Source organism: Phalacrocorax carbo, chromosome 28 (assembly GCF_963921805.1).
Source record: "Phalacrocorax carbo chromosome 28, bPhaCar2.1, whole genome shotgun sequence".
NCBI classification, from domain to species: domain Eukaryota; kingdom Metazoa; phylum Chordata; class Aves; order Suliformes; family Phalacrocoracidae; genus Phalacrocorax; species Phalacrocorax carbo.
The window spans coordinates 3,575,273-3,594,038 of record NC_087540.1 but is presented as its reverse complement, the minus strand read 5'-3'; the positions used below and the strand labels follow the sequence as shown (position 1 = coordinate 3,594,038).

Sequence of the window (18,766 nt, the reverse complement as noted above, 5' to 3'; positions counted from 1 at the left end):
GGCCCGCAAGGGGTGGGGGGGGGGGGCACATGGCAGTTTATTGGCACAGCAGGAGTCGAGGGGGCGGAAGGGAGGGGGCAAAACGGGTAGGGGTGAGGGGGTGGGAGAACAGGGGGAGCTCAGGCCTGCAGAGTCCTGGCACAACTCAGCACAGCAGTGACCGGACACAACTCAGCACAGCAGTGACCTGCACTGCAGGGTGCCCCCACCCTAATCCTGTGGGGAGGAGGGTGAGGGTGGGAGTGGGGACCCCCCGAGGCCCCTCAGGCACCCGCCACTTCAGAGTTCTCCGGAGATGGGTCCTTGGCAGCAGCACAGAGGTGGAATAGTCCTGGGAGGGAGAAAGGAGGCCGTGGGGTGCGGGGTGGCTTGTTGCGGGCATAGGGGGCCCTCACAGCCGCCCCCCCACCCAAGGGTGCCCTTGGCATGTGGCCGGGCCCAGCTCAGCCCTGCAGAGACCGGGCACAGCTCAGCGCAGCAGTGACCAGGCCCTGCGGGCGCCGCTACCTGCCGAGCCGGTGAGGATGACGGCGACCCACCCCAGGATGTAGGACCAGGAGAAGCGCCAGGCAGCGCGGGCCGGCCCCAGGAGGCTCAGCGTGCCGACCGTGTACACCACCAGCCCCAGCAGCGCCAGCATTGCTGCGGGCAGAGGGGACGGGTCAGCGGCACGGGCTGGCCCAGCCTGCAAGAAACCAGCTGGGCAGGCAGAGACCGGGAACAGCTCAGCGCAGCAGTGACTACCGTGGTGACGGTCCCAAGGCCCGTGTGCCCCCGCCCGCCCCCTCCACGTACCAGCCAGGAGCAGGGTGACACCGGCCACACGGGCACGCGCCCGCCGGGCAGCGCTGGCCGCCACGGAGAGCCCCAGGGCGAGGCCGGTGGCGGCGGTGAGCACCGAGAGCAGCATCAGCACCCGCGTGGCTTCCCATAAGGCTGGCAGGGAGAAGGCAAGTGTTGGGGACACCGGGGGACCTGGGACCCCCGGCAGGTGCATGCCCAGGACAGTGCCCATGCACCCTGCCCGCAGAGACCAGACACAGCTCAGCGCAGCAGTGCCCCCCATCCCCACCCCACAGACACCAGACACAGCTCAGCGCAGCAGTGACCCCTATCCCTGCCCCAGAGACCAGACACAGCTCAGCGCAGCAGTGCCCCCCGTCCCCCCCGCAGAGACCAGACACAGCTCAGCGCAGCAGTCCCCCCATCCCCCCCGCAGAGACCAGACACAGCTCAGCGCAGCAGTGCCCCCCATCCCCCCCCGCAGAGACCAGACACAGCTCAGCGCAGCAGTGCCCCCCATCCCCCCCGCAGAGACCAGACACAGCTCAGCGCAGCAGTGACCCCTATCCCTGCCCCAGAGACCAGACACAGCTCAGCGCAGCAGTGCCCCCCGTCCCCCCCGCAGAGACCAGACACAGCTCAGCGCAGCAGTGCCCCCCATCCCCCCCGCAGAGACCAGACACAGCTCAGCGCAGCAGTGCCCCATCCCCCCGCAGAGACCAGACACAGCTCAGCGCAGCAGTGCCCCCCACCCCCCCGCAGAGACCAGACACAGCTCAGCACAGCAGTGCCCCCCATCCCCCCCGCAGAGACCAGACACAGCTCAGCGCAGCAGTGCCCCCCACCCCCCCCGCAGAGACCAGACACAGCTCAGCGCAGCAGTGCCCCCCACCCCCCCCGCAGAGACCAGACACAGCTCAGCGCAGCAGTGCCCCATCCCCCCGCAGAGACCAGACACAGCTCAGCGCAGCAGTGCCCCCCATCCCCCCCCGCAGAGACCAGACACAGCTCAGCGCAGCAGTGCCCCCATCCCCCCCCGCAGAGACCAGACACAGCTCAGCGCAGCAGTGCCCCCATCCCCCCGCAGAGACCAGACACAGCTCAGCGCAGCAGTGCCCCCATCCCCCCCCGCAGAGACCAGACACAGCTCAGCGCAGCAGTGCCCCATCCCCCCCCGCAGAGACCAGACACAGCTCAGCGCAGCAGTGCCCCCCATCCCCCCCCGCAGAGACCAGACACAGCTCAGCGCAGCAGTGCCCCCCATCCCCCCCCGCAGAGACCAGACACAGCTCAGCGCAGCAGTGCCCCCCATCCCCCCCGCAGAGACCAGACACAGCTCAGCGCAGCAGTGCCCCCCATCCCCCCGCAGAGACCAGACACAGCTCAGCGCAGCAGTGCCCCCCATCCCCCCGCAGAGACCAGACACAGCTCAGCGCAGCAGTGCCCCCCATCCCCCCGCAGAGACCAGACACAGCTCAGCGCAGCAGTGCCCCACCCCCCCCCCGCAGAGACCAGACACAGCTCAGCGCAGCAGTGCCCCATCCCCCCGCAGAGACCAGACACAGCTCAGCGCAGCAGTGCCCCCCATTCCCCCCCGCAGAGACCAGACACAGCTCAGCGCAGCAGTGCCCCATCCCCCCCGCAGAGACCAGACACAGCTCAGCGCAGCAGTGCCCCCCATTCCCCCGCAGAGACCAGACACAGCTCAGCGCAGCAGTGCCCCATCCCCCCCGCAGAGACCAGACACAGCTCAGCGCAGCAGTGCCCCATTCCCCCGCAGAGACCAGACACAGCTCAGCGCAGCAGTGCCCCCCATCCCCCCCGCAGAGACCAGACACAGCTCAGCGCAGCAGTGCCCCATCCCCCCCGCAGAGACCAGACACAGCTCAGCGCAGCAGTGCCCCCCATTCCCCCGCAGAGACCAGACACAGCTCAGCGCAGCAGTGCCCCCCATCCCCCCCCGCAGAGACCAGACACAGCTCAGCGCAGCAGTGCCCCCCATCCCCCCCCGCAGAGACCAGACACAGCTCAGCGCAGCAGTGCCCCCCATTCCCCCGCAGAGACCAGACACAGCTCAGCGCAGCAGTGCCCCCCATCCCCCCCCGCAGAGACCAGACACAGCTCAGCGCAGCAGTGCCCCCCATTCCCCCGCAGAGACCAGACACAGCTCAGCGCAGCAGTGCCCCATCCCCCCCGCAGAGACCAGACACAGCTCAGCGCAGCAGTGCCCCATTCCCCCGCAGAGACCAGACACAGCTCAGCGCAGCAGTGCCCCCCATCCCCCCCGCAGAGACCAGACACAGCTCAGCGCAGCAGTGCCCCATCCCCCCCGCAGAGACCAGACACAGCTCAGCGCAGCAGTGCCCCCCATTCCCCCGCAGAGACCAGACACAGCTCAGCGCAGCAGTGCCCCCCATCCCCCCCCGCAGAGACCAGACACAGCTCAGCGCAGCAGTGCCCCCCATCCCCCCCCGCAGAGACCAGACACAGCTCAGCGCAGCAGTGCCCCCCATTCCCCCGCAGAGACCAGACACAGCTCAGCGCAGCAGTGCCCCCCATCCCCCCCCGCAGAGACCAGACACAGCTCAGCACAGCAGTGCCCCCATTCCCCCCCGCAGAGACCAGACACAGCTCAGCGCAGCAGTGCCCCCCATCCCCCCCCGCAGAGACCAGACACAGCTCAGCGCAGCAGTGCCCCCCATCCCCCCCGCAGAGACCAGACACAGCTCAGCGCAGTGGTGCCTACCCGGGGTGCTGGGGTGGGGGCGGCAGAGCCCCCCGAGGCAGGAGCGCCACAGCCCGAGGCTGGCGGTGCCGCCAGGTGCCCGGCGCTGCAGCCAGCCGTGGGTGGCGGTGGCGGCCAGGAGCAGGCCCAGGCCAGTGGCCCCGCAGAGCAGCCCCCCACCCGCCGGCATCCCCCTGTGCCGGGGAGGGGCTGTGGGGGCTGCTGCCACATCCCCGGGGGGGGACCCAGGGGTGACAGCACCAGGGGACATGGGGGGTACCCAGGGGTGGCATCTCTAGGGGAGGTGGGGGGTGCCCGGGGGTGGCATCTCCAGGGGACACAGGGGGTACCTGGGTGTGGCATCTCCAGGGGAGGTGGGGGACAAGCATGGGGACATCTCCAGGGGTAGGGGGGACCCAGGGGTGGCATCTCTAGGGGAGGTGGGGGGTGCCTGGGGGTGGCATCTCCAGGGGACACAGGGGGTACCTGGGTGTGGCATCTCCAGGGGAGGTGGGGGACAAGCATGGGGACATCTCCAGGGGTAGGGGGGACCCGGGGGTGGCATCTCCAAGGGCTGGTGTGTACCGGGGGGGGGAGGGCATTGGCCGGGGACTCTGGGGACAACCATGGGGACAGCTATGGGAGTAGGGGGGCACTTGGGGGTGGCATTGTCAGGGGACACCCATGGGGACATGGTGGGGGCTGCCAGTGGAACCCAGGGTGGCATCTCAAGGACATGGGGGTACCAGGGGGGTGGCACCTCTGGGGACACTGCGGGTACTCAGGGTGGCATCTCAGAAGGCTCTGGAGTAATGGGGGGTGGCACCTCGGGGGACGCCAGGGGCATCTCCAGGGGACAACGGGGGACCCAGGGGTGGCACCTGTGGGAGGTGGGGGGGACACACTGGGGACAGACACCCCCCCAGGCACCCACCCCCAGCCACTCACCCGCCTTCAGCACGCGCCAGCCGGGTACCCCATGGCCGCTGTCCTGCTGTCCCTCTGTCCCTCTGTCCCTCTGGGACAGGGACAGGGCGCCGGGGGTCAAGGCCGCGGGCGCACGTGGTGCTGCCATTGTTGGGGACACAAAGCGGGGAAGGCTCTGGGTGCTGCCACCAGCCCCGTGCTGACACGGCAAGAGCTCGTCCCCGCTGGCGTCACCCCGGGGTGACAGTGTGGGGGGCAGGGGACCCCGCCACGTCCCACCCGGGGGACAGCGGTGCCGTCGCCACGGCAGGATCAGTCCCAGGCAGGGCTGGGGACCCTGCGGCCCCCAGGCTGGGGACAGGACATGGGGGATACTGGGGGACACTGGAGACATGGGGACACGAGGGACAGAGGGAACACGGGGGACACTGGGGACGGGGGGGGCATGGAGGACACTGGGGGACAGAGGGGGCACGGGGACACTGGGAACACCAGGGACAGCGGCGATGGTGATACGGGGACACGGGGGATGGGGGGGATTGGGACACAGGGGACACTGGTGGTGTGAGTCCCGGGGGGTGGGAGCCCCCCAGGGCAGGGGTCAGGCCCCATGGGTGGCCCAGGAGGCGCCAGCCAGGGCTGTCCCCGGTGCCACCGTTGGGGTGTCACACGCGTGGGGGTGTCACACGCGTGGGGGTGTCACACGCGTGGGGGTGTCAGCACACGCGTTGGGGGTGTCAGCACACGCGTTGGGGGTGTCAGCACACGCGTGGGGGAGTGACAGCACACGCGTGGGGGGGTGACAGCACACGCGTGGGGGGGTGACAGCACACGTGCTGCACACGCGTGGGGGGGTGACAGCACACGTGCTGCACACACAGGCTTGTACCCATCCACGTGCACCCACCCGGAGCACACGCGCCCCCACGCGTGAGCCCCCATGCGTGTCCCCCGCATGCCCAACCCATGTGCACGCGCTGACATACGCCCACACCGCCCCCCGCCCCCCTGCACACGTGTGCGCACACACGCACTCACACACGCACGTCTGCGGGCGCACGCTCACGCACACACGTGTATGCACAGACACATGTGTACACGCACACACATACAAACACACACATGTACAATGCCCTCAGGTGCACACGCACAGACACACGTACACACACACGTACAGACACACACGTACACGCACACGTGCACGGGCACACGCGCTCCCCGGGTCACAGGCCGCGGGCCGCCAGCAGCAGCCGCAGGAGGAGGAGGAGGCCAAGGCCGAAGCCGCCGCCGGGGGGGGCCGCCGAGCAGAGAGGGCTGCAGGGGGCACCTGGGGGGGACACAGGGGGAATCACCTCAGGGGCTGCCCGCGGCCGACAGCCCTGACGCCAGGGTGAGGGGCTCCCACCGCCCCAATAGCACCCACAGCCCCGATGCCAGGGTGAGGGGCTCCCACCGCCCACTGCCCCCACAGCACCCGCAGCCCCGATGCCAGGGTGAGGGGCTCCCACCACCCACTGCCCCCACAGCACCCGCAGTCCCGATGCCAGGGTGAGGGGCTCCCACCGCCCACTGCCCCCACAGCACCCGCAGCCCTGACGCCAGGGTGAGGGGCTCCCACCACCCCAAGAGCACCCGCAGCCACAATGCCAGGGTGAGGGGCTCCCACCACCCACTGCCCCCACAGCACCCGCAGCCCCGATGCCAGGGTGAGGGGCTCCCACCGCCCACTGCCCCCACAGCACCCACAGCCACAACGCCAGGGTGAGGGGCTCCCACCGCCCACTGCCCCCACAGCACCCGCAGCCCCGATGCCAGGGTGAGGGGCTCCCACCGCCCACTGCCCCCACAGCACCCGCAGCCCCGATGCCAGGGTGAGGGGCTCCCACCGCCCACTGCCCCCACAGCACCCGCAGCCACGACGCCAGGGTGAGGGGCTCCCACCACCCCAATAGCCCCCACAGCCCCGATGCCAGGGTGAGGGGCTCCCACCACCCACTGCCCCCACAGCACCCGCAGCCCCGATGCCAGGGTGAGGGGCTCCCACCGCCCACTGCCCCCACAGCACCCGCAGCCATGACGCCAGGGTGAGGGGCTCCCACCGCCCACTGCCCCCACAGCACCCGCAGCCCCGATGCCAGGGTGAGGGGGTTCCACCGCCCACTGCCCCCACAGCACCCGCAGCCCCGATGCCAGGGTGAGGGGCTCCCACCACCCCAATAGCACCCGCAGCCACAATGCCAGGGTGAGGGGCTCCCACCACCCACTGCCCCCACAGCACCCGCAGCCCCGATGCCAGGGTGAGGAGCTCCCACCGCCCACTGCCCCCACAGCACCCACAGCCACAACGCCAGGGTGAGGGGCTCCCACCACCCACTGCCCCCACAGCACCCGCAGCCCCGATGCCAGGGTGAGGGGCTCCCACCGCCCACTGCCCCCACAGCACCCGCAGCCCCGATGCCAGGGTGAGGGGCTCCCACCGCCCACTGCCCCCACAGCACCCACAGCCATGACGCCAGGGTGAGGGGCACCCACCACCCACTGCCCCCACAGCACCCGCAGTCCCGATGCCAGGGTGAGGGGCTCCCACCGCCCACTGCCCCCACAGCACCCGCAGCCACGACGCCAGGGTGAGGGGCTCCCACCACCCCAATAGCACCCGCAGCCACAATGCCAGGGTGAGGGGCTCCCACCACCCACTGCCCCCACAGCACCCGCAGCCCCGATGCCAGGGTGAGGGGCTCCCACCACCCACTGCCCCCACAGCACCCGCAGCCACGACGCCAGGGTGAGGGGCTCCCACCACCCCAAGAGCACCCGCAGCCACAATGCCAGGGTGAGGGGCTCCCACCACCCACTGCCCCCACAGCACCCACAGCCCCAGTGCCAGGGTGAGGGGCTCCCACCACCCCAATAGCACCCGCAGCCCCGATGCCAGGGTGAGGGGCTCCCACCGCCCACTGCCCCCACAGCACCCGCAGCCCCAGTGCCAGGGTGAGTGTCTCCCACCGCCCACTGCCCCCACAGCACCCGCAGCCCCGATGCCAGGGTGAGGGGCTCCCACCGCCCACTGCCCCCACAGCACCCACAGCCATGATGCCAGGGTGAGGGGCACCCACCACCCACTGCGCCCACAGCACCCGCAGCCATGACGCCAGGGTGAGGGGCTCCCACCGCCCACTGCCCCCACAGCACCCGCAGCCCCGATGCCAGGGTGAGGGGGTTCCACCGCCCACTGCCCCCACAGCACCCGCAGCCCCGATGCCAGGGTGAGGGGCTCCCACCACCCCAATAGCACCCGCAGCCACAATGCCAGGGTGAGGGGCTCCCACCACCCACTGCCCCCACAGCACCCGCAGCCCCGATGCCAGGGTGAGGAGCTCCCACCGCCCACTGCCCCCACAGCACCCACAGCCACAACGCCAGGGTGAGGGGCTCCCACCACCCACTGCCCCCACAGCACCCGCAGTCCCGATGCCAGGGTGAGGGGCTCCCACCGCCCACTGCCCCCACAGCACCCGCAGCCCCGATGCCAGGGTGAGGGGCTCCCACCGCCCACTGCCCCCACAGCACCCACAGCCATGACGCCAGGGTGAGGGGCACCCACCACCCACTGCCCCCACAGCACCCGCAGTCCCGATGCCAGGGTGAGGGGCTCCCACCGCCCACTGCCCCCACAGCACCCGCAGCCACGACGCCAGGGTGAGGGGCTCCCACCACCCCAATAGCACCCGCAGCCACAATGCCAGGGTGAGGGGCTCCCACCACCCACTGCCCCCACAGCACCCGCAGCCCCGATGCCAGGGTGAGGGGCTCCCACCACCCACTGCCCCCACAGCACCCGCAGCCACGACGCCAGGGTGAGGGGCTCCCACCACCCCAAGAGCACCCGCAGCCACAATGCCAGGGTGAGGGGCTCCCACCACCCACTGCCCCCACAGCACCCACAGCCCCAGTGCCAGGGTGAGGGGCTCCCACCACCCCAATAGCACCCGCAGCCCCGATGCCAGGGTGAGGGGCTCCCACCGCCCACTGCCCCCACAGCACCCGCAGCCCCAGTGCCAGGGTGAGTGTCTCCCACCGCCCACTGCCCCCACAGCACCCGCAGCCCCGATGCCAGGGTGAGGGGCTCCCACCGCCCACTGCCCCCACAGCACCCGCAGCCACAATGCCAGGGTGAGGGGCTCCCACCGCCCACTGCCCCCACAGCACCCGCAGCCCCAGTGCCAGGGTGAGGGGCTCCCACCACCCACTGCCCCCACAGCACCCGCAGCCCCAGTGCCAGGGTGAGTGTCTCCCACCGCCCACTGCCCCCACAGCGCCCGCAGCCCCGATGCCAGGGTGAGGGGCTCCCACCACCCCAATAGCACCCACAGCCCCAGTGCCAGGGTGAGGGGCTCCCGCCACCGCTCACCGCCGCCGAGGAGCAGCGTCACCTCCCCGCAGGCGCAGTCATCCTCGCCCAGCAGCAGGCATGTGTAGGTGCCGGCGTCCTCGTCCCGCAGGTGCCGCAGGCCCAGCACCCCCGGGGTGCCGTTGCGTGCCGGCAGCGTGGCGCGGCCGTCGTAGGGTGGGCCACAGTGGGTCTGCCCGCGGCTCTGTCTGCAGACGGCGGCACCGGTACCCACGGGGCTGCCCCAGAAGTGCCAGTAAACGCCCAGCAGCTGGCCCAGGGGGGCACCTGCCACGGGGCACCTCAGGGTGATGCTGGCACCCAGCGTGCCGTTGGCCTGCGCCTGGCCCCGGTGGGGGCTGTGGCACAGCCGGCAGCCCTCCGAAGGGTCGTCATGGCCCACGGCCCGCTTGCCTGGGCCGTGGGAGGGGGCCAGCGCCGGGGGGCCTGGGGACAACGGGGACTGTCACCGGCACTGGCACCCACTCGGTGTGAGCACCCACCGCTGCGGGACCCCCGGCACCGGCACCCTCCCGCGGCCACGGGGGACACCGCTGCGGGACCCCCGGCACCGGCACCCTCCCGCGGCCACGGGGGACACCGCTGCGGGACCCCCGGCACCGGCACCCTCCCGCGGCCACGGGGGACACCGCTGCGGGACCCCCGGCACCGGCACCCTCCCGCGGCCACGGGGGACACCGCTGCGGGACCCCCGGCACCGGCACCCTCCCGCGGCCACGGGGGACACGGCTGCGGGACCCCCGGCACCGGCACCCTCCCGCGGCCACGGGGGACACCGCTGCGGGACCCCCGGCACCGGCACCCTCCCGCGGCCACGGGGGACACCGCTGCGGGACCCCCGGCACCGGCACCCTCCCGCGGCCACGGGGGACACCGCTGCGGGACCCCCGGCACCGGCACCCTCCCGCGGCCACGGGGGACACCGCTGCGGGACCCCCGGCACCGGCACCCTCCCGCGGCGTGGCCATGGCAGGGACTCACCACTGAGGGACACTCGGGGACCGTCACCGGGACACGGGGTAGGGACAGGGGCGTGGGAGGGGACAGCGAGAGGACGGGACATCTCCCCCAGCCCAGCCCCGCCCCGCTGACTCCCGCAGCCCCCCGGGGCCCCTCTGTGCTCCCGGTGTCCCGGGCACCCGCACCGCACCCGCACCGCCCCCGCACGCCGCAGCCGCCTAGAACCCCCTGCACCAAACAGCACCCCGAGAGTCCCCCGGCACCCTCTGTACACCCCGGACCCCCCCAGAGTCCCCAGCACCCCCGGCACCCTCAGCACCCCTTTCACTGCCTGCACCCGCTGTCCGCCAGAGTCCCCCGGACCCCCTGCACCCCTCCGCACCCCCCAGAGCCCCTCGGACCCCCTGCACACTCCTGCAGCCTTCTGCACCCCCAGCACCCTCTGCATCCCCCCAGAGTCCCCCGGACCCTCAGCACCCTCTGCATTCCCCGCAGCGCGCAGCCCCCAAGGGTCTCCAGGAACCCTTGCACCCCCCGCATCCCCTAGAGTGCCCCGGACCCCCTGTCTTCCCAGCACCCCCAGCGTCCCCCCGACCCCCTGCACCCCCAGTACACTCTGCATCCCCTGCCTCCCTGCACCCTGCAGCCCAGAGTCCCCCAGACCCCCAGCACCCCCTGCACCCCCCCAGCACCCCCGGTACCCTCGGCACCCCTCTGCACCCCCTGCACTGCCCACACCCCACAGATCGCCAGAGTTCTCCGGACCCCCTGTCTCCTCCTGCACCCCCAGCACCCTCAGCACCCCCAGCGTCCCCCCGACCTCCTGCACTCCCTGCACCCTGCAGCCCGCCAGAGTTCCCCCTGCACCCCCAGCACCCCCCAGCACCCTCGGCACCGCCCACACCCCACAGCCCGCCAGAGTTCTCCGGACCCCTGTCTCCTCCTGCACCCCCAGCACACTCTGCACCCCCTGCACCCTGCAGCCCCCCGAGTCCCCCAGACCCCCAGCACCCCCTGCACCCCCCCAGCACCCCCAGTACCCTCGGCACCCCTCTGCACCCCCTGCACTGCCCACACCCCACAGATCGCCAGAGTTCTCCGGACCCCCTGTCTCCTCCTGCACCCCCAGCACACTCTGCACCCCCTGCACCCTGCAGCCCCCCAGAGTCCCCCAGACCCGCAGAGTCCCCCAGCACCCCCGTACCCTTGGCACCCCCGGCACCCCCTGCACTGCCCACACCCCACAGCCCGCCAGAGTTCTCCGGACCCCCTGTCTCCTCCTGCACCCCCTGCACCCCCAGCGTCCCCCCGACCTCCTGCACTCCCTGCACCCTGCAGCCCCCCAGAGTCCCCCAGACCCCCAGCACCCCTCTGCACCCCCGGCACTGCCCACACCCCACAGATCGCCAGAGTTCTCCGGACCCCCTGTCTCCTCCTGCATCCACAGCACCCTGCAGCCTCTCAGAGTCCCCCAGACCCCCAGCACCCCCTGCACCCCCCCAGCACCCCCTGCACCCTCGGCACCCCTCTGCACCCCCTGCACTGCCCACACCCCACAGCCTGCCAGAGCTCTCCGGACCCCCTGTCTCCTCCTGCACTCCCAGCACCCTGCAGCCTCTCAGACCCCCAGCACTCCCAGCACCCTCAGCGTCCCCCGGACCCCCAGCACCCCCGCCCCCCCAAGCGGGACCCACCGGGGGGCAGCAGGGCCGAGCCCAGTCCCAGGGGCAGTAGCAGGACCCACATCTCCGGGCGGTGGCTCCGGCGGGGCGGGACGGGGCGGGGGACGGGGCGGGCGGGGGCGGCACCGAGGGCGGGGGGGGACACACCACGACACAAGGACCCCACCAAGGGCGGGACGTCTCCCGGGGACGTCCCCCGACCCCCACGCCGGAGTCCGGCGTGGGGGTCGGGGGACGTCCCCGGGGAGACCCCACCAGCCACGGGGGGAGCAAATAGGGGGACCCCCCCGCCGAGGGCCGGATCCAGCCAGGCTGCGGGCAGCTCCTTCCCGGTGTCCGCCTTGGTGGCCCCCAAATACACCGGCACCACCCGGCTGTGTCCCTGTCCCCCCCCCCCTCGAGTCCTGGTGTTGTCACCTCCCTTGTCCTGGCAGCTCTGACACGGGGGGGTTCATTATCGCCCCTGTGACCCAGACAAGGGGTCACTGTCACCCCTGTGTCCCACTGCCACCCACTCTGCTGGAGGCTGCTCGGGGATGGCTCGGGGTCACTGTCACCCCAATGTCCCACCCAGGGCATCACCGTCACGCCCATGTCCCATCCACAGTATCACCATCACCCCCCTGTCCCACTGCTGTCCCCACCATAGGAGGATGCTTGGGGATGGTCCAGTGGGTCACTGTCACCCCTGTGTCCCATGCAGGGGGTCACTGTCACCCCTGTGTCCCCGTCACCCCCATGTCCCACCCAGGGTATCACTGTCACCCGTGTCCCACCGCTGCCCCACCGCAAGCAGCTCATCCCTGACACCCCCCCGGGGTCCCACATATGTGCACTGAATCCACTGGGGCTCAGTGCAGAGAAAGGGGGCGTCTCGCCAGGGGTCGGCTGAACCCCAAAACCACCATGTCAACCCCCCCAAATCCTCCCAGGCCCCTAAGGCACTGCCCTGCCAACCCCCCGCCGCATTCCTCCCCCCTTCTTCCCTGGTTGGAGCCGGAAAAGGACCCCCCCTGGGCCGGTCCCTGGTGAGGGTCCAGTGCCAGCATCCTTGTGGGGGGAACCGGACGCTCCCACCCGCTGCGGGGAAACCACGCCTGGAGGTCAGTCATCACCTTGGGCCCTTTATTGGGCGGGGCGGGGGGCAGCACCAGGGGGACCTCCCATTCCGTACCCCCCCCTTTTCCTGCCCCCCCCTCAGTCCTCCAGGTTGCGGAAAGCTGCCTGCATCTCCTCGTTGAGCTGGGCAAAGGCTGCCATGATGTTGGCTTCGCCGTCCTTCACCGGGTCCTGGGGAGACGTGGGACATGGTGGCATCACCCCCCCACAACCCCCAAATGGGGGTCACAGCCCCCTGACACCCACCTTGAACTTCATGGCGCTCAGCTTGTAGAGGATGTCCCCCAGGCTCTCGCGGATGGTGGCCCAGGTGACGCGGCGCTCGCCCGGTGCGGTGGCCTCCACGGCGTGCCGCGCCAGGTCATAGAACGTGACCATGTTGTGGAGCATCCCCACCGTCTTGTAGAAGGGGCAGAACCTGGGGGGGGGGGGGCAGTGGGGTCAGGGCGGGGGGCTGGGGGGCTGGGCGGGGCACGGGGGGCCGCAGCAGTACCTGTCGTAGGAGGAGTAGCCGTTCTGCTGGAGAAAGTCATCCTTGAGGAGCTTCGCCACCTCCAGTGTCACCTTGTCAGCCTCGGCGAGGGATGCCTGGGGGGGGATGGCTCTGGGGTCCCTGTCCCCTGTTGCCACCTCCATCTCATCCCATAGCCTATGTCCCCATCCCATCGTGTCCCTATCCCCATCCAGTCCATCCCCAAACCTACCCCAGTTCCATCCCATATTCCCCATGCCCTATCCTATATCCCCCATCCTATACCCCATATTCCCCATCCCGTCCCCATCCCCTATCATCCATCCCACACCCCATATCCCCCCTCCCACACCCCATATCCCCCATCCCCATCCCCTACCCTCCATCCCCCATCCCACACCCCAAATCCCCATCCCCATCCCGTGCCCTCCATCCCCCATCCCACACCCCAAATCCCCATCCCCATCCCCTGCCCTCCATCCCCCATCCCACACCCCAAATCCCCATCCCCATCCCCTGCCCTCCATCCCCCATCCCACACCCCAAATCCCCATCCCCTGTCCCCCATCCCCCATCCCACACCCCAAATCCCCCATCCCCTGACCCACACCCCATATCCCCATCCCCATCCCGTGCCCTCCATCCCCCATCCCACACCCCAAATCCCCCATCCCCATCCCGTGCCCTCCATCCCCCATCCCACACCCCAAATCCCCATCCCCATCCCCTGCCCTCCATCCCCCATCCCACACCCCAAATCCCCATCCCCATCCCCTGTCCCCCATCCCCTATCATCCATCCCACACCCCAAAACCCCCCTCCCACACCCCATATCCCCATCCCATCCCACCTTCCCGACCAGCTGCACGATCTCGGCCAGCTCCTCCTCCTCCTGCAGGATCTCCCTGGCCCGGCTGCGCAGGGCAGGGAACTCGGGGTGCAGCCCCTCGTAGTGGGGCTCCAGCGCCCGCAGGTACCTGCTGTAGCTGATCAGCCAGTTGACTGAGGGGAAGTGCTTGCGCTGCGCCAGCTTCTTGTCCAGCCCCCAAAAAACCTGGGGGGATTCAAAGAGGGGGGATTGGGGGGGGGGGGCCATGCTGGGACGGGGGGTCCCCTGTGCGCCCCGCTCACCTGCACAATGCCCAGCGTGGCTGAGGTGACGGGATCTGAGAAGTCCCCTCCCGGTGGGGACACGCTGTGGGGGACATCAGGCGGGGCGCTCGGCGGGGTGGCCAGGGTGGGGGTCCCCCACGCTGCCCCCCTTTTCCGTAGCCCCCCGTACTCACGCGCCGACGATGCTGACGCTGCCCTCGCGGGCAGGGGACCCCAGGCAGCGTGCTCGCCCCGCGCGCTCGTAGAAGGAGGCCAGGCGGGCGCCCAGGTACGCCGGGTAGCCGCTGTCTGCGGGGAGCGCGGTGTCGCCGGGGCTGCCAGAGCCCCTCACCACGGCCTCAGGGCTGGTGGAGGGGCAAGGGGTTCCTTTACCCGCCCCCCGCCGCATCCCCGGGACCAGGACTCACCCGCCGGCATCTCAGCCAAACGCCCCGAGATCTCTCGCAGCGCCTCGGCCCAGCGGGACGTGGAGTCGGCCATCATGCTGACGTGGTGGCCCATGTCGCGGAAGTACTCGGAGAGCGTGATGCCTGCGCCGGCGGCACGCGGCTCGCACGCTCGGCGCACGCCCCTCGCACCCTCAGCGCGCCCCTCCCGCGCTCAGTGCGTGCCCTGGTGAGCCCACAGCCGCCCCTCTGTGCACCCACCCACCCACCCGGCTGGGCGCACCAGCGGCCTCGCCGTCTGTGTGCGCACACATGCACGCTCACACGTGCCCGTGCACGCTCACATGTGCCATGCAGCAGCCCTCGACCCACCGGTGTAGATGGAGGCTTCGCGGGCAGCCACCGGCATGTTGGAGGTGTTGGCCACCAGTGTCGTGCGTTTCATGATGGTCTCCGTCCTCCCGTCAACCTCCATGGTGAGCTGGGGATGGCGTCACCATCACTGCCCGGCCACCGGCCCCGCGGCACCTGGCTGGCTGTCGCCCCCCACGCGTCCCCACCTCGGGGAAGTCCCGCAGGACCTCGGACATCTCGTTGCCCCGCTCGCCACAGCCCACGTAGACGATGATGTCGCTGTTGGAATACTTGGACAGGGACTGGGAGATGACGGTTTTGCCGCAGCCAAAGGCGCCTGGGATGGCCGTGGTGCCACCCTGCACACACCTGGGGTCGGGGACATGTGGAGACGGCGGAGGGCGGTGGCTGCAGTCCCCCCACGCCGCCCCGCTACGTGCCTGTGGAGGCTGGGGAAACCCCTGTCCCCATCCCTGTTCCTCCTGGGGGTTGTGTGGAGTGAGCGTGACCTCCCCAGGGACACCCACCAGCTCCTCCCCATCCCCTTTTCCCCCAGCAGGACCATCCCCACCCTTGTTCCCGTGCCCCTGTCGCCCACCCCGTCCCCATCTCCCAGCCTGGTCCCCCACCCCTGTCCCTATCTTGCACCCCTGTCTCCCACCCCTGTCCCCCACCCCTGTCCCCATCTCCTGCCCCTGTCCCCATCCTCCGCCCCTGTCCCCCACCCTGATCCCCATCTCCCGCCCCGGTCCCCCACCCCTGTCCCCATCTTGCACCCCTGTCTCCTGACCCTGTCCCCCACCCCGATCCCCATCTCCCGCCCTGGTCCCCCACCCCGGTCCCCCGCCCCGGCCCCCACCCCCCGCCCCGGCCCCGGCCCTACGGGAAGAGGGCGTCCAGCACCCGCTGGCCCGTCAGCAGCGGGTGATTCGCCGGCAGCTTCTCGGCCACGGGCCGGGTCTGCCTCACCGGCCACACCTGCAGCATGGTCAGCTTCTCCGCGCTGCCCTGGAAGTCCAGCTCCAGCACCACGTCCTGCGGGGACGGGAGGGGCGGGCAGCGCGGCGGGGACAGGGGACCCCGACACCTGTCACCCCACCGCCCGCCACCCCACGCCCCCCCCCTCCCCTTACCGAGACGCTGTAGTGCCCGGGGGGCGCGATGTAGGTGACGGTGCCCCGGCTGCGGGGGGGCACCATGATCTTGTGTTGGATGAGCGAGTTCTCCGTCACCGTCCCGTAGATGTCACCGCCGGTGACGTGGCTCCCAACCTGGCACGGGGTGGCCGTGAGGATGCAGGACCCCGAGGGGGACGGGCTGCGTCCCCTCCAGGGGTGCTGCGAGAAGGAGCGTCCCCAGGAGGCACATGGGGACACGCGTGTCCCCGCTGGGGGTGGGGGTCCCGCTCACCCGGACGTCCCTGGTGGGGGCGAAGTCCCAGGTGAGGTGCCGCGGCAGCGCGGGGACGTTGGTGCCCCGCGGGATGTAGATGCTGCGGGTGAGCTGGGCGATGTCCCGCAGCGGGCGCTGGATCCCATCGAAGATGGAGCCCAGGATGCCGGGCCCCAGCTCCACCGAGAGCGGCTTCCCCGTGCGCAGCACCGGGTCCCCCACCCGCACCCCCGCTGCCCCCGCGCTCAGGAAAGGCCACCGATGAGATGGGGACGGGACAGGAGCAGAGGGGCAGGGAAGGATGGGGGGACAGGGAGGGGACAGAGGAACTGGGGGGGACGGGGAAGGATGGGGGACAGCGAGGGGACAGAGGAGCTGGGGGGGACGGGGAAGGATGGGGGACAGGGAGGGGACAGAGGAGCTGGGGGGGACGGGGAAGGATGGGGGACAGCGAGGGGACAGAGGAGCTGGGGGGGACGGGGAAGGATGGGGGACAGCGAGGGGACAGAGGAGCTGGGGGGGACGGGGAAGGATGGGGGACAGGGAGGGGACAGAGGAGCTGGGGGGGACGGGGAAGGATGGGGGACAGGGAGGGGACAGAGGAGCTGGGGGGACGGGGAAGGATGGGGGACAGGGAGGGGACAGAGGAGCTGGGGGGACGGGGAAGGATGGGGGACAGGGAGGGGACAGAGGAGCTGGGGGGGACGGGGAAGGATGGGGGACAGGGAGGGGACAGAGGAGCTGGGGGGGACGGGGAAGGATGGGGGACAGGGAGGGGACAGAGGAGCTGGGGGGGACGGGGAAGGATGGGGGACAGGGAGGGGACAGAGGAGCTGGGGGGGACGGGGAAGGATGGGGGACAGAGAGGGGACAGAGAAGCTGGGGGGACAGGGAAGGGTGAGGGGACAGGAGAGAGGGACAGGGGCTGGGGAGGCTGGGGCAGAAAGGGGGCTACAGAGAGGGGACAAGGGAAAGAGGACAGGAGGGGACAGGACAGGACAAGGCAGCACAGGGGGACCAGAGGGGCGGGAGGGGAGGACAGGGGCAGAGAGGGAGGGGGACAGGGGAGGAAGAGAAGGGCAGGATGGGGAGATGGGGGAGCGGGAGGATGGAGGGACAGAGAAGGACAGGAGGGACAGGATGGGGGGAACAAGACAGGACAGGGGGGACGATGGGGACAGAGAAGGGCAGGGGCTGCGGGGAGGGTCGTGAGGACAGGCAGTGCCAGCAGGATACAGGTCTCCTCGTAGACCTGGAGAGTGGCCATGTCCCCCTCCAGCCGGATGATCTCGCCCACCAGCTCCGCGTGCCCCACACGCACCAGCTCGTACATGGCTGCCCCCGCCATGCGGGTGGCCGTCACCACTGCGGGGACACGCCACCGTCACCCCAACCCGGCCCCAGCCACGGTCCGCCCAGCAGCTCCTGTGTCCCCAACCCCAACCTCCCGAAACCCCAACCCTGTCCCTTCCCCACCACCCGGAGCTCCCCTGTCCCCCCAGACCCCATTTTGGGACCAAAATGCCACTGGGGTCCCCGTCTCCATGTCCCCGCTGGCGGTACCGGGCCCCGAGACGCCGTGGACGGAGCCCAGCAGACTCTCCCGCTCGGCCTCCGCCAGCCGCAGTGCCCCAGCCCCCTCCATGGTGTTCCCCGCTGCCCCCAGCGTCCCCAGTTATATAGGGCTGGTGGCCGCAGGGAACCGGCCGGGCCCGGTGGCGGGTGACGCCGCAGGCGGGGGCTGTGTACAGTCAACACAGGCCGCGGCCCCTGCTGCCCCCCCCCGCTGCCGCACCCGGGGGTGCCACACGCCAGCACGTACCGACCACTGCCTCGCTCGGGGGGATGGCGACACCCTCCCTCCCCAGTGCCACCACCGGGACCCCGTCCCCTCCTGGGTGCGTGTCCCAGGGTGCCTGCCTCCCCCCGTCCCCTGCCCCTGCCTTTCGGGGTGCACACACACATCCACAGCCCCCAGCACCACACACGTGTGCGTGCACACCCCCACCATGGCACCCACCCCCCCGATTTTGGGGTGTCCCCCCCGCAGTGCTTTAAGCCCTGCGTGAGGCCAGGGCAGCAGCTCCAGTGCTGGCTGTGACCCCATGGCTGCCGGGGGGGGGGGCCGGGGCTGTCCCCCCACCCCAGCCGGGCTGGCAGCCGCCGTCCCACGCTGCCGCCCAGGAATGCGGCCGCCACGGGGAAGCGTTCAGCGGCCAGAACAAGAAAACAGCGGCCAAGGCCGGCCTGGAGCCACCCCCCGCCTCCCCCCCCGCCCCCCGCAACGTCCCTGAAGTACCACCTCGCCCCAGACAGGGAGGACAGTGGCGCTGGGTGACCCTCCGGTGAGCCCAGCTGGGGGTCTGGCCCTGTTCTGGCCACCCCCGGGTCGGTGCCCCCCCTTTCTTGCCCCCTCCCCTCCGCCCCGCAGCCTGGGAAGCA

At 71.1% G+C, this 18,766-nt stretch overlaps 2 protein-coding genes across 3 annotated transcripts; both read right to left on the bottom strand.

Moving 5' to 3' along the window:
* Nucleotides 1-28: 28 nt before the first annotated feature.
* LOC135318029 (lens fiber membrane intrinsic protein-like) lies at nt 29-4,511 on the bottom strand. The gene is made up of 5 exons (XM_064474843.1): nt 4,457-4,511; nt 3,530-3,702; nt 796-936; nt 508-642; nt 29-331 (listed from the first exon to the last, which is right to left on the bottom strand). The coding sequence occupies exons 2-5, from the start codon at nt 3,696-3,698 to the stop codon at nt 264-266; spliced, it is 513 nt and encodes a 170-aa protein (XP_064330913.1). The 5' UTR covers nt 3,699-3,702; nt 4,457-4,511; the 3' UTR covers nt 29-263.
* Nucleotides 4,512-5,292: 781 nt separating this feature from the next.
* LOC135317997 (V-type proton ATPase catalytic subunit A-like) lies at nt 5,293-17,969 on the bottom strand. 2 transcript variants are annotated; one of them, XR_010376517.1, is made up of 16 exons: nt 17,888-17,969; nt 17,561-17,689; nt 16,343-16,557; nt 16,066-16,203; nt 15,816-15,967; nt 15,139-15,301; nt 14,951-15,059; nt 14,600-14,722; nt 14,366-14,480; nt 14,211-14,274; nt 13,930-14,133; nt 13,101-13,195; nt 12,854-13,025; nt 12,604-12,778; nt 8,847-9,272; nt 5,293-5,762 (listed from the first exon to the last, which is right to left on the bottom strand). XR_010376517.1 is itself a non-coding variant. In XM_064474750.1 (14 exons), exons 1-14 carry the CDS (start codon nt 17,967-17,969, stop codon nt 12,686-12,688), a joined length of 1,854 nt encoding a protein of 617 aa, XP_064330820.1. In that variant the 3' UTR covers nt 12,593-12,685. The 2 variants fall into 2 exon arrangements, 1 of the variants encoding a protein (XP_064330820.1); XM_064474750.1 differs by lacking the exons at nt 5,293-5,762; nt 8,847-9,272 and having other exon boundaries at nt 12,593-12,778.
* Between the last annotated feature and the right edge of the window lie 797 nt (nt 17,970-18,766).

Bases quoted from the DNA above. Each gene is read 5' to 3' on its own strand.
- LOC135317997 (XM_064474750.1), bottom strand. From the start codon at position 17,969: ATGGAGGGGGCTGGGGCACTGCGGCTGGCGGAGGCCGAGCGGGAGAGT. The intron at 16,204-16,342 runs GTGAGCGGGACC...ACCCCGTGCCAG, and splicing joins CCCCCACCAGGGACGTCCGG to GTTGGGAGCCACGTCACCGG. The intron at 15,968-16,065 runs GTAAGGGGAGGG...CCGTCCCCGCAG, and splicing joins CCGGGCACTACAGCGTCTCG to GACGTGGTGCTGGAGCTGGA.
- LOC135318029 (XM_064474843.1), bottom strand. From the start codon at position 3,698: ATGCCGGCGGGTGGGGGGCTGCTCTGCGGGGCCACTGGCCTGGGCCTG. The intron at 937-3,529 runs GTAGGCACCACT...TCTCCCTGCCAG, and splicing joins CCCCCACCCCAGCACCCCGG to CCTTATGGGAAGCCACGCGG. The intron at 643-795 runs GTACGTGGAGGG...CTCTGCCCGCAG, and splicing joins TGTCACCCTGCTCCTGGCTG to CAATGCTGGCGCTGCTGGGG.